We start from the raw sequence: 15,396 nt of genomic DNA, 5'->3' as shown, positions 1-15,396 counted from the left end.
ATAGCTAAGAAATTACATATGAGTAGTATGTAGCTAGAAGACCGTCACTTTTACATGACGATACCAGGACTCAAGGGGTAACACCTTCTTCTTTTTCTTGTGCCTTTGTCCTGCACCTATTTGGAGTCAACACGGTAATTTATGGATGTGACATGGTTAATTTAAGAGGTGGCCATGAGTCCTTTGCCACCCCACTACCCCCTCAGGACAGAATATGTGGACCCAAACTGTCCACATGTACTGTTAACCACATAGAACAATGCAAATGTTTTCTAAATTATTGTGAATCACATAACTGAGGTGGTCCTTAGGTACCAGTCTGGTATTCACCTATTCGGATGTGGGAAACTGCCCCAAAATCACACCTGGGCTGTTCGGTACATTGATCCTCCTCATTAATCTGCCAGGTGGATTCAATCTCGGGCCAGCGCACCTGCCAGAATCCTTACACATGTGTCTAGTTGGGTGGATGCTCTAAAGGCAAACATGACGAGCAAATTTTGTTTTCCACTATCTTTGTGTGTTCACATCACTTCAAGTTAAGAAAAAATACTCATTCTTCAGAATATTGTACTTGTTATGCAGTCTATAGAGTTACCATCTACATTTAATTTAACAGTATGTTTCGCGAAGGGAGGAGGAATAAGTCATCAAGGCATGAGCGAGGAAATATGATGGGTTGACAGAGGGGCAAAAGGGGGGGGGGGGGTGGAGAATCAAAGCTGTAAGCTCTTTCTTGGCTGTAGGTTGTCCTATGTGGTCACAGGATAGGAGGAGCTGGGACAGCTTCCTCAGATGGTGCTGGGAATGCAGTTTCAACTGTTGGCGGGCATGAAGGAAGTTGTGGTCACAGAGTAAAAGGAGTTTGCGAAAGAAACAGAAGACGTCAAGCATAGTTTGAACTTGGATTGTATGATGTAACTGGAAAACATGAAGGTTCTTGCAGCGAGATAAATGACTGCCTGATATGCCAGTTTTAATGGTGAGCCCATTAAGCGGGATACCACGTGCCAGACAACATTTCAGGAAGAGGATGGGCAAAGGAGAGTTTTCAAACTGGCAGAGATAGAAAGAGTGGGGATTCATCATTGATTGTGTGGGAGACAAGAGGAATATCTGAAAAAATAGTTAAGAAAAGGTTGAAAAAGGGATGGTGAAAATTTATGGTGGAACTGTGATAACGGAAGTAAGTGGTAGGTACTATATAGAAAACTATGTATGAAATTAGAAGGAAGGTCAGAAAAGTTTTTAAAAGATCAGGAAGTAGCAGGCATGCTTGTAAGAAGATAAGTTTGATCATAAATTGTCATGCACAACAGTCTTCCCCTCTCCCTCCACCGCTCCCCCTTTTTCAATCCCTCTCCCATTCTCTCTTTCCTTCCTGTATCCCCATTCATCTACACCCTCTCTGCCTTTCCTCCACTCCATCCCTCCTCCCTTTTTCCTTCTCTTACATACTCTACTCTCTGAACTCCTCTAGTCTTGTTTAAATCACTTATGGCAATGCAGCAGGGTGACATCATCGACAACTGCTGATATTTCGAAAGGTGCACACTTTTGTCATTTTCATGACACAAAAGCAGCATGAATGCACTGTGCAAGGGAATTTAAAACCTCAGTTTGCAGAGCAATTTTGGAAATGACATACATGCAAACTAAATAGTAAAATCACCACAAAACCAAGATGCCCAACACCAGAAACTAATATTAATAATCAATTCATTAACTCTGTCCCTCTAGTTTTTGACAATGGAGAGACAGCAGGATGCTATGGAGAATTTTTGTAAAAAGCCTCCTATTAAAACCTTTAATCACCAATAATTGTGTGGATATTCAAACACACTCACTTAGAAACAATAGCTCGTTACTTACATGATAACAACTCAGTATCTCTTATTCGACTGCCGTGCCGTGACATGCGGCCGGCGCCATTCGTAGCTAGGTGGCGCTCCCGCGCTCAGCCGAGTTGTGGAGCGCTTCTATCGCCGTTTGCGCGTACTGTCGTGGCGGCACTGTTAAATGTCGTGGCACTGTCACAACACTTTTCTCCCCTTGGAAAAAAAAAGAAAAAAAAAAAAAAAAAAACACTCACTTCCTTGGAGACATGGACAGTGCGGAGACATCCACGGCCTCTTGTGAGGCCCCGAGAAGATCCCGCGGAGAGACACAAGAGTATGGTCGAAACGAGATAATGGGTGAAAACTCCGGAGCAGCATCCATAGGTGACGTGGACCTGGGGGTGTGCTCCAGCGAGATGGGTCCCGGAGAAGGCGGTGTCGCGACTGGGGCCGGTTCCGGCGTACTCGGAAGCGGTAGCGACGGCGGCTGCATCAACACGTACGGTAGATCGGCAGCAGTGACAGGACTGGCTTCTTGGGCTGGTGGAGGCGAAGGAAGGGGCGGTGGCACTGGCGTGACCACCACTCATGGGCGCATCTGGTCATAATGGTGAACAATCATGCCGTCGTCCGTACGTATTTCACAAAGCCAGCGGCCGCGAAGAGCCTTGACCACCCCTGGAAACCATTTAGGGCGAGATCCATACCCTCGTGCCCACACGTCGGCGCCCACCGAGTATTTTCCCGCACTAGGGGACACAGCACAAGGCCTGACAGGGTGAAGCAGGTGCAGTAGAGTGCGCAGTTGGCGGCCATGCAAGAGTTCAGCAGGGCTGCGATCACCCACAGGCGTGAAGCGATAAGAACTCAGAAATTGCAGCAGAGAGTCATCTGTGGAAAAATCACTAAGGAATTTTTTCATCTGACTTTTGAAAGTGCGGACAAGTCGCTCAACCTCCCCATTCGATTGCGGATGGAAGGGCGGTGCTGTAACATGATGAATCCCTTGTCCAGTACAAAAATCACGGAAGGCCTGCGAAGAGAACTGAGGGCCAATGTCGTGACGATCATGGATGGAAGACCTTCTAGCGCAAAGATTTTGGACAAAGCCAGCGTCATCGCCGCAGTGGTGGGCGACGGACATCGAACAACAAACGGAAACTTCGAGAAGGCATCAATCAACAGTAGCCAATAAGTACCGAGGAAGGGGCTGGCAAAGTCAGCGTGCACCCATTCCCATGGCTGCGCCAGATCAGGCCACGGAGAGGGCATTGTACGAGGTGCAGCCAGTTGTTGAGCACACTGACCACACGCAGCAACCATGTGGGCGATGTCCGAATCAATACCGGGCCAATAAACGTGCCTGCGGGCCAGGTACTTAGTCCGAGAAATACCCCAATGGCCTTCATGCAACAGTTTGAGAACATCTTTACGAAGAGAGTCTGGCACCACGACCTGTGGAGATGCGCCATCCTAGGCCAGAAGAACAACACCATCACGAACAGACAGACAAAGGCGCAAGGCATGGTAGTTGCAAAGGGGATCCGATGCCCGGCCCTTGGTCCTGTCCGGCCAACCCCATTGAACAAAACCGATCACCTGACGCAGGACCGGGTCCCGCGCAGTAGCCGACGCGACCTGCGAACCTGTAAGTGGAAAACCCTCGACCGCACGACGTTCTTCCTCATCAATGTGGAAACAGAGTAGTTCATCACGATCAAAAACCGGGTCGGGGCCCATCGGCAATCGCGACAATGTGTCAGCATTGGCGTGCTGGGCCGTGGGGCGATAGTGAATCTCATAGTGAAAACGAGACAAGTATAAGGCCCAACATTGCAGGCGGTGAGCTGCCTTATCCAGAAGCGACGCTGATGGGCTGAACAGAGAGACCAGCGGCTTGTGGTCGGTGAAACTTAGAACCATACAAAAAAACGCTGAACTTTTTTAGACCATAAATGATAGCGAGCGCCTCCTTTTCGATTTGAGAGTAACGCCGTTGCGCATCGTTGAGGGTCTAGGAAGCATAGGCGATGGGTCGTTCTGACCCATCCTCATACCGATGGGTGAGAACAGCCCCTAGGCCATACTGTGACGCGTCAGTCGCCAGAACCAAGTGCTGACTCGGACGGAATGTGGCAAGACAAGGTGCCGACTGCAAATGAGCCTTCAGGTGGACAAAAGGCTGCTCACACTCGTCAGACCAACAGAAAGGGACGTTTTTGCGTAACAGCTGATGCAGAGGATGAGCTACTGCCGCCGCGGATGGAATGAATTTGTGATAATAAGCAATCTTGCCTAGAAACGCCTGAAGTTCTTTGACCGTAGACGGCCGGGGTAGAGCATTAATGGCCGCAACGTGCTGACGTAGAGGACGTATACCCTCACGGGACAAGTGGAAACCAAAATACACAATGGAGGGTTGGAAGAACTGTGACTTGTCCAGATTGCACCTCAACCCAACCGAATGCAAAACACAAAACAGTGAACGCAAATTGCGAAGGTGCTCCTCAGTGGAGGCCCCCGTGACAACAATGTCATCCAGATAGTTTACGCAGCCGGGAACGGAAGCCGTGAGCTGTTCCAAAAGCAGCTGAAAAATAGCCGGCGCGCTAGCGACGCCAAACGGTAACCGCTGGTACTGATACAACCCACAAGGAGTGTTGATGACGAGAAATTCCTTGGAAGAAGCATCCAACGGCAACTGATGGTACGCCTCCGATAAGCCAAGTTTGGAAAAGAACTGGCCCCCAGCGAGCTTGGTAAATAACTCCTCAGGAGGGGGAAGAGGATAAGTGTCAATGAGGCACTGAGCATTGACAGTGGCTTTAAAATCACCACACAATCGCAGACTCCCATTTGGTTTAGAAACCACCACGACTGGCGATGCCCATTTGCTGGAGGTAACAGAAAGAAGAATCCCTGAAGCTGTTAACCTGTCTATCTCAGCCTTGACAGGTGCACGCAACGCCACCGGAATAGGGTGTGCCCGGAAAAACTTAGGGCGAGCTGTAGGTTTAAGAGTAATGTGGGCTTCAAAATCCTTGGCACGACCCAGACCAGCAGAGAACACGGATGAAAATTCAGAACACAATCCATCCAGCTGTTGATACGGAATATCCTCAGATATGAGGTGCACATCATCATCAATGGAGAACCCGAACAACTGGAAAGCATCATAACCGAACAGGTTTTCAGTGTCCGCATGATCCACCACATAAAACGTGAGGGGCCTAACAACAGACTTGTAGGCAGTGGAAGCTTCAAACTGGCCAATGATAGGAATTTTCTGTTTATTATAAGTTCTCAGATTTCGCGTAACTGGAGACAAGGGAGGGGAGCCCAACTCCAAATACGTGCGAGAATTAATGAGAGTTACTGCAGAGCCAGTGTCCACTTGCATGCGAATGTCTTTATCCAGAACACGAACAGTAACAAACAACTTATTTGTTTGAGAAAGCACACAGTTAACATCCATGTCCGATGCCTCGTCCTCGTCGACAGGAACTTTAGGGGACTGACACACAGAAGCAATGTGGCCTTTTTTCCTACATGAATTACACGTGGCCCAGCGTTTTGGACACGCGGCCCTGTCATGCTATACGAAACAACGTGGACAAGAAGGAAATGCGGAACAAACCTGCTTCTATGGTTGCTGTTTTCGCTGCGAGTGTTGCGGCCCAACGCGACATTGTTTACGCGAGTGAACCACCGCCACATCTTCATTCTCCTGTGAAAGAGGCAAATTGTCCGTGTCGAAAGTTGACTGTTCAGCACCTACATCACACCACACGTCTATTTGCGCGCCAGCAGCGTGAGACACTTCAAAGGATTGAGCGATGCTTAGAACTTCCGACAACAATGGGTTTGGCAGTTGTAGGGCACGTTGCCGAACTTCTTTATCAGGAGCAAGCCGTAGAATAGCATCCCTAACCATTGAATCAGCATAAGACTCATGATGAGTATCCGTAACAAACTGACATTTCCTACTCAAACCGTGTAGTTCCGCCGCCCAACCCCGGTAAGATTGATGGGGCTGTTTACAACACCGGTAGAACGCCACACTGGCAGCAACGACGTGGGTGTTTTTTTCGTTAATAGTTAGACAATAAGTCACACATTTCTTGGAAGGACAGAGAGGCAGGTTCCCACAGAGGGGATAACTGAGATAGCAGCTGATAGATCCGTGGGGAAATCCAAGATAGAAATAACGACTTCGACAATGCCGAAAGCCAAGAAGTGTTGCCGCAAACGCTTCTCATAATCCTCCCAATCTTCAGCAGCCTCGTCGTAAGGAGGGAAGGGAGGCAGAGAAGAGGAAGACAGACGATGAGGAAGCGATGTCGACAACGCCTGAATAGCAGCCTTCAGCTGTGTTTGTTGTTCAATGAGCGCTTGCATAAGCTGTTCCATGTCTGCCCCGTCACGAACACACAAATCCACAATGCAGTGAAAATATCCGACCTCGTCGCCAAAAAGTATTATAACCTTTAATCACCAATAATTGTGTGGATATTCAAACACACTCACTTAGAAACAATAGCTCGTTACATGATAACAACTCAGTATCTCTTATTCGACTGCAGTGCTGTGACATGCGGCCGGCACCGTTCGTAGCTAGGTGGCGCCCCCGCGCTCAGCCGAGTTGCGGAGCGCCTCTATCGCCGTTTGCGCGTACTGTCGCGGCGGCACTGTTAAATGTCGTAGCACTGTCACAACACCTCCATCTCTATTTATATACAGTTACTTGCTAATTTAAGTTCAACTGTTTACTTAATAACACTATCCCAACAGCTGTAAGTTAATGCCAAAATCTCTGTTATTATATTATACTGGATGACCAGTGCCAGAGTTGCTTGGCTGTTGTAAAGCAACACCAGTCCTCCATAGTCCTGATAGTCTGACCAATATATGATATGCCACAACTCCAAGGAATGTGACAGAAACTTGCCTTTCACCGACAAAGATCAACAACTAACATTAGGGTCCTTTTAGTATCCATAAACCATTGAAGGACAATAATTGTACTGATAGCTGATTGAGTGCCATTGTGAAATATGTCTTGTACTAATTTATATCAACACTGAACCTCGTACTGTTAATTCTGATTTAGCATTTTCTAAACTAACAAGGAGAGGATACAACTTGAGAATTTTAGATTGGAATGAGGCTTGGCTGGCTTTTAGTTTACCTGATGGGCATTATCTTGTAGCAGAAGTAAAATGCACTGGCCAGCCAATTCACAGAAAAAAGGTTTCAAAGTTTTACCTGCAATTTATGTACTAGTCTAGTGAATGTTGGATCTTATGTAGAAATAACTCATTAGCAGCACATTTAATGTTTTAATCTGCTGGTCCATGATCAATCCCACCTTCTGCCATTTTTTTCTTTAATTATAATCAGAAAGATTTTCAAATAAAATGAGAAATCAGAATCATCATAAATGAAATCATTTATGATGCAACTGTTTGTTAGCCCTAATGAAATGAGTTCAAATTAAAATCATATTTTAAAATAGTTAATAGTAAATCCACTTTTTAGAGGGGGAGGTAAATATCAATACAGTACTATTGTCATTAAAAAGTCATTTCCTAACTATTATAGTATGTGAAGAGGTGCAAGAAGCCACTTTAGAACTTTTTAAAAAAATCTGTTTATTCCATTGAAGAGGTTAACTCTTGATCTGTTGTTGATAGGCAGATGTTTCAGGATATCCAAGATGCTACAGAAACTATTGAAATACTAGTACTTACAGGGCACATACATTGCCATATTTCACATTTTAACTGGTTGTATTGTATAAACTTGATTACATGTGCCAGTTCCTTCTGGAATATTGCTGTTTATATTGTTAAAGACTGCTGAACCGAATATGTCTGTTAATAAAGAAACCATGAGTGTATCAGAAGTTGGAGATGAAATTACACAAGACTCATTATACAGCGAAAAATCAAAGTTACTATTGAGACATGCAGGCTCAGTTCATAGGATTGGTGACTGACAACAGTTTGATCGTACTGGAACCTTCAACTTCAATTTCTCGTGAACCAACAGTGATAAGTGAAGAAATTTATGCATGTACCATTTACATAATGGCTCAAAAAATATCTGTTACTGATGAACTCATCCACAAAAATGAGAAATACCTCTCTCTGGATTATAAAACAAATGTTATAAATATTGAAAAAGTTCATCCTACATGGAATCTGCGAAACACACACACACACACACACACACACACACACAAAGGGAGGAAGGATGCAGTCGATTAGAAAAGAAGGAGTAAAGGGTGTCCCATTTATCTTGACCATCCTAAATAACTATTTGGCCAGATACAAAATTTTTCAAGCAAATGTTCTTTAGCCATCAGGAGGACATCAATCAGCATGATTGCCTTCATTGTAGCTTTGTTATTTTACAAAGATATGAACAGTGGTATGACTTTTTTAAAATAGCACACTGTATTTTTTATTCCTCTCCTAAAGACATATTCAAGAGTGTATCACAGTGTACCATTCACTAAAACACAACATTGTTAATTACATAACACAACACTGACTTTTGAGTCTGGGATCACAAACTCATCCACTTGCTGGAGTTTTCAGAAAACAAATAAGAACCAAGTAAAAACATAATGCAAAATTGAACTTCGACTCTCCTTTACCACTGCCCAGGAGTAGAACATCCAAAGGTGCTCAAAGTGGCGACCCTGGACACCGATACACTGGTGCACTCATTGAATGAAAGAATTATTTACTGTTTCCAGTGTAGCCAGCTGAAGAGAATTACAATCAAGCACGATATGTTCCTGTATGTCCTCTGGAGTTGTTGGACTATTGCGATAGACAATGTCTTTAATGCATCCCCAAAGAAAAAAAGTCCAGAGGATTTAAATCAGGAGACCTAACTGGCCAAGTAACTGTTCCTCCTTGACCAATCCATCTGGCAGGATAGCTTCGGTTCAGAACATATGTGCATGCAAGGCATTATGTGCTGGACATACATCATGTTGATACCACATAAGCATTCTGCTTCTTAGCAGCACTTCATCCAGAAGACGAGGAAGAATTCATATGAGGAAGTTGGCATATGCTGTGCCATTTAAAGTACCATTGACGAAATAAGGGCCAATAATTGTAGTACTAAGCATCCCACACCAGACGTTAACTCTACACTGATGCTGTCTAAGCCATCGTGGGTTGTCACTGGACCAATAATGCATGTTCCTTGTATTTACCTGTCCTTTGTCTGAGAAGGAACATTCATCAGTAAACAGAACATGGGAGAAGAAGTTCTGGTTGGTGAGGATTTGCCACTGACAGAACTGTACACAATTCTGGAAATTATTCCCATGCAATTCTTGATGTAGTTGTACATGGTGATGTGTAAGAATACGATATACACTGTTTTTAGGAATGCCAATCTCATGTTCAAGCTGTTGTGTGCTCACATGTGGATTCATAGCAACAGAAGCGAGAACAGTAACTTCGGCAGCTTTGCCTATGCAGCTGTTACGATGATTGCATTGTCGTGGGTTGAAACTTCCCATTTCCTGAAGTGTCACAACAAGACAAGAAAAATCCATCAGGAAAGGGGTTCTTGTCAGGATATCGATCTCTGTACAGTTTTGCTGCATTTTGCCTACCTTGATTGATTTTGACAGGGAAGCTAAAACAGCTTAGGTGTAGCCCACCACTGGCCGCACCGAAACCAAGTTTATTGTGCGGTATCTTGCCTACCTTCAACAACAACAATAAAATATACTTTATGTTGATGCAGTTTGTAGGAAGGACAGCCTTTACTGTATTCTTATCCTAAACAACAGCATCTAAAAGGACTAAACTACTGTACTAAATGAACCCATACATAAGAAAACAGTATTGCAATTACTGTTCTGCTAACTTACATTCCCCATAGATGAGTAGCATTTCTACCTTCTCTTCATTGGTGTACATTCCACTCACACAACTCTTCAGCTGATGATGGTTGACAGAATGACAGATGTGCATTCTACTTATGGTTACATTTGTCCTCTGCCAACGTCAGCACGAGGATGTGTTCAATTACCCCGAGTACCTGCACTAACTGCTGGGAGCATCAACATCAATGGTGTGTTATGTAACTAATAACATTGTGTTTCAGTGAATGGTACACTGTGATGCATTTTTAAATATGCCTTTAGGAGAGGAAATGAATTACCGAATAAAAAAATACAGGGTGCCATTTATAAAAGTCATACCCCATTCATGTCTTTGTAATAAACAAAGCTACAATGAAGACAATCATGCTGATTGATGTCCCCCCTGATGGCTAAAGAACATTTGCTTGAAACATTTTGTAATTTGCATCTGGACAAACAGTTATTTAGGGTGGTCAAGATAAGGGGGGCACCCTGTATATACCCGAATAGGACGAAGATGGGAATCAGTTTGATAAGCATGCAGTCATTGATTCCTGGACATATGCTCATATTGTGGAAGCTATTGAAAGTTTACTACGCAGTATTTGCAACAGTGGACCTTGGCAGAAGCAGGGCGGTTTGCAGATTTTCAATTTAAAGTCTCTGAAAGATTGATTAAGAAGTTCAAGCATAAGCATAGGATTCGTCAATGAAAAGTGAAGAAACCATAACTATACAACAAACAATGACATCTGCAGAGATTTTTTTTAATGCAGGCAATGAAATTAATACCCACTTTCACTAACAGTCTCATTATTAACACTGACCAGACAAAAAAATTATCACAAATTATTTTAAAAAATTTTGCTTTATTTATTTTTTATTTATTTATTTTCCCCCACCCTCCATACAACGTATTTTAATTTATCTCATTTCTCCTTTCCAGGATGTTAGTACTAGTCAGTCTGCAATAGAACTCTTGCGAACAAAGGAACAAAAATGATTTTACACGAAGGCATGACATAAATTGAAGTTCCCATACATACACCACAGAATAGTCCTTCATTAAGTCTGGGAAATTGCTACCCAAAGTTTATCTGCAAGAAGCAAATGGCAAATGCGTCCCTTGAGTTCCGCAAACAGAAAACGAATATTCTCAAAAATATACAAATGTTGTAATAACATCATCAAAATCTGGAAAACAGGATCATATGTCATCATCTGTAAATGGCTGTCTAGTGCCTTATGTTGGGAAAGAAAAGTTTCTGTTGATTATTTACTCTTGGAGTGGGCAAACAAAGCCTGAATTACATGATGAGGTCTTTTGAGATGAGGAGAAGTCACCAACTTGCACAATTAAAAGTGATTTCCCCATAATGTACTCCTCTTGTTCAGCCTTGTGACATCTACTTTTACTGGCAAGTAAAAAAAAATCTAATAAAACAGATACAAAATTGACAAACAAATAAATTTTTGTCAAGACTGTATAAAAATACAACCAATGGTACATCATCAACTGTCATCACCAATTTTTAATGAAATAATCCGGCATGCTGGTATGCTTATAAACTTTCTGATGAAAGAGGCAGTTTTATGGATGGCACTGAAGTGTGTTTTCCACAGATCTTTTACAAAAATGTTGTTCGTATAAAAATTCATCTTTTATAAACTGTGCCAGATGTCAGAATAGTTTTTGTTTTTTCAGTGTTTTTGTGATAATTATCATTCAACTTCCTGTATGTAAAAAAAAATGTAAAACTGTTGTAATATAAAGAAGATATTTTTATTCTAACTGATGATCTGTTATAACTGAAATAAAAGTTGTATATAATTGATTTTAAATAAAATATTTATTTTAACTTGCTTCATTAGGTCTAACAAACAGCTGCATCATACATAAAATAAAATCATTAATTATATTAAATTTCAGCCTCCAGTTGCATAAGCAATGAAACTTTACCTAGGTTTTGGTTACAATAATGTAGCCTTCTTCAGAAATGTCACAATATAAAATTAAATTAGTACATGCCAGATGTTTTTTAATTTAATTTTATATTGTGACATTTCTGAAGAAGGCTACATTATAATAGCCAAAACCTAGGTAAAGTTTCTTTGCTTGTGAAACTGGAGGCTGAAATTTAATATAATTACATTTTACTGTTGCTGACTCTACTGCACCATGCTAAAAACATTCAAAATCATTAATGATTTCATTTGCAACAGTTTGGTTATTCATTACTACACACTAGGAAATTGTTAAATATTTACTTCATCCTTCATTCTCAAATCGGATGGACTGCACATAACAATGAATGTTGCAGAACACACTAATGTAACTTTCATAAGAAAACCTCAGAATGTGTTAACAATGCTAATATGGAAAGAAAGAAAAACATTGCATTTAACAGGATGTGAACCCACATCATTCATCACCATTTTTAACTTTTTTATCTCTTTTTTTCAATTGAAACCTTACAACTTGCAACTCAAAAAGGGAAGAAACAAAATTGGACTTAATCGTAGAGAGTGTCTGGGAGGGGTCCGCGAGTCATGCGGCACGGTCACTGGTTGCCTCAGCCACTGCATCTGACAGCTGCCACCACCGCATCTGACAGCCGCCGCCGCCACACCCGACTCTCAAACACTGATCTGATTATAGTTGGCTGCATGCATGCTTCTCCCCACTTAGCCATAAACAATGTTGCCATCTGATTAACTTAAGTTTGATATTATTTAATAATTTAATAGGTGCACAAAATGATGTCCCTCCTGAACACATTAGCAAACACGCGACGAATTTCGGCTGCCAAAATCTGGGAAATGACTAGTTGAACCCCGTCTTCCAACTCTTTGAGCATGTGTTTCAAGAAAATTCGGGAAACATCCCCAGGATGTGGCTAATCCATGCCTCCGCAATATCCTTTCTTCCAGGCCTGGTGGTTCTGCAAGGTTTGCATATGAGGTTCTGTGAAGTTTGGAAGATAGTAGACGAGGTACTGGCAGAACTGAAGCTGTGCGGACGGGTCGTGAGTCATGCTTGGGTCGCTCAGTCAGTAGAGCACTTGCCTGCGAAAGGCAAAGGTCTCAAGTTTGAGTCTCGGTCCAGCACACACTTTCAATCTGCCAGGAAGTTTCATATCAGCACACACTCTGCTGCAGAGTGAAAATCTCACAGTGGAAACATCCCCCAGACTGTGGCTAAGCCATGTCCCCGCAATATCCTTTCTACCAGGAGTGCTACTTCTTCAAGGTCACAAAGGCGCTTCATGAAGTTTGGAAGATAGGAGACAAGGTACTGACAGAACCAAAGTTGTGTGGACAGATCATGAGTTGTGCTTGGGTAGTACAGTCAGTAGAGCACTTGCCAACGAAAGATGAAGGTCCTGAGTTAGAGCCTCGGTCCAGCACACAATTTTAATATGCCAGGAAGTTTCATATCAGCGCACACTCCACTGCAGAGTGAAAACCTCATTCTACTAGAATCATTCGTCGATCCTTCATGTATAACATACCGAATGGAAAGATGATAGAAACTTCAAAACAAAACGCCTCCACACTCAGTCGCATGGTGTAGAAGACCTGCGCACAGTCTTTCTGTCTGAGGACTGGGCACAGTGACATAAAGGCAGGGAAAGCCTCAGACTAGGCACAATTGCAATAATGACATCTAGCAACAATATTTCAAGCAATTAAACTTGGCAAAAAAACTCAAAAGAAAACACCAGTAGACTCAGTTGCAAAGTGTAGGGGGCACGCATGAAGTTTTGGTATCTAAGAATTCTGCATAGTGACTGCTGGCAGATGCAGCAGTGGCAGCTGGCAAACTCTCCACATGACTCGCAGACCCCTCCTGGGCATGTTTTGTGAGGCACCCTGTACATGGTTTCTGCCACTTTTTAAGAAATGTTTCAGTCATGGCCTGTAACAATTATTGTTTACTTTTTTCATTAAACAAAAAAAGGCAAACAGTGCCAAAATAAACTGTCTCACAATACACATGGAAAGAGACCATGACGAAAATACCAGGAGGACCAGTTAACTCAACACTTTTCTTTGGGAAGTTTACCAAAAGCAAGGTAATGAGAATGAAACATTCAAACAGAAAAGGGATTATACACTTCATCCAACTCCTTGACAGTTAAACACCAGGCACAGCCTATTCGCAAAAAGCTCATGATAGCGTGGGATCCTCTGCCACATCCAATGGGCCATAACCATTTATTGGTAAAAGGCACAAGGGCCCGGGTCATAGCCGCTCCCCAAATGAGCTACTTTTACGCAAGTTCCATGGTTTATTAAACTAGTATATAATGTGTGGGTAAAACTTTGAAACCTTTTTTCTAGGAGTTGGCCAGCCAGGGCATTTTATTACTGCTACAGGATAACACATTGTACATAAATTAAAAGCAAACCAAACCTCCTACTAATCTGAATTCCCAAGTCATGACCTCCCCTTGTAAGAACAATACTGATCTCGACTGTGATCTTTATACAATCAGCCCTATGTCTATCATATGTTAGTCATGCAAATTTAATTACTAATATTTTTCTTACTACCTAATTATTTTCACTGTATCTGTGGTTCTTCCATCAATGAAATACACAGCAGTTAGTAGTGGTAAGTACATTAAAAACATTTAGAAATGACCTGCATATATAACAACAATACACTCTTTTGCATGAAAAGCATGTAGGAAATCTCCCATATCAGTCAGTATCACCACTCTTACTCCACTGGCAACATAACATATACAGACATTATTATTCACATACCTTAGCTGACTAATCCAGTCAAAATCATTTATATTTGAAATATTTTGTAACACTAAAGTACTTGTGACATCTCTTGCATGAACTTCTATAACAATCAAAGCAGAAAGCACTTGTCTCTCAATGCGCTTTAAGGGCCCTTTCACCAACTGCCTCAGACCATCAAGCTGCCAATGACATCAAGAAATTAACAAAATTAAATATCATATAAATGAGAGAAGCAGTTTCTGAGTAATTATTATATATTTGCATAAAATGACTAACCAACAGGACTCAGATCATTAATTTATGTGTAAATCTGTTCCTGTACTTTATAAGCCACATGTCAGAGGGTGCATAACCAATATTATTTTTCCCTTCCTATTGGACTCACAGATGTACAGATAAACAATTTTTGGTATGTCCTCATGTAAATCCAAAACTCTCTGAATTTTATCATCATGGTGATTACATATTGCATGAGGTGAAGACAGTAAAATGTTTCTTGCGCCATCCTGGAATGTACAACACTGATTTTTTTTTTCATTTTGTGCATAATATATATCCTGTAGAAAACCGTGACACTTACATAGACTGAACACATAACTAATTGTGCAGCTCTCAATTCATCTTCCTTTGATTCAACTTGGTAGCTATCCTGCACTGATGAACAATACTCAAGAACAACATTCTCAAATGACTTTGCTGTCAATGAGAAACTAATCCCTAAACCTAATTCTCTCCCCCACTCACTCCTAATGTGTTTTGCATGTGACCACTCCATTCCTAGGAAATCACAGTTTTACCAATGATTCCTACTCCAGTATCAGCTTTCCTAACAATCTGATGTATATGTCTGTTCAATCTTAAGTTCTTCCTGATGGACATAAGTGCAAATTTCACAGTTAAGTC

At 42.1% G+C, this 15,396-nt stretch overlaps 1 protein-coding gene across 1 annotated transcript in view; it reads right to left on the bottom strand.

Annotated features, from left to right (window-relative positions):
* The window catches only part of LOC126417029 (dynein axonemal heavy chain 1-like), a gene marked incomplete at its 3' end in the record, with an annotated part of 951,942 nt that overhangs the window by 630,477 nt on the left and 306,069 nt on the right, over positions 1 to 15,396 (bottom strand). Inside the window, exon 22 of the mRNA XM_050084920.1 lies at positions 14,509 to 14,672. Within this exon, the coding sequence (XP_049940877.1) occupies positions 14,509 to 14,672 (164 nt within the window). The remainder of the gene's footprint in view (positions 1 to 14,508; positions 14,673 to 15,396) is intronic.

Source organism: Schistocerca serialis, chromosome 8, assembly GCF_023864345.2.
Source record: "Schistocerca serialis cubense isolate TAMUIC-IGC-003099 chromosome 8, iqSchSeri2.2, whole genome shotgun sequence".
NCBI classification, from domain to species: Eukaryota; Metazoa; Arthropoda; class Insecta; order Orthoptera; family Acrididae; genus Schistocerca; species Schistocerca serialis.
The sequence above is the reverse complement of the archived record's forward strand: the minus strand, read 5'-3'. Positions and strand labels throughout refer to the sequence as shown.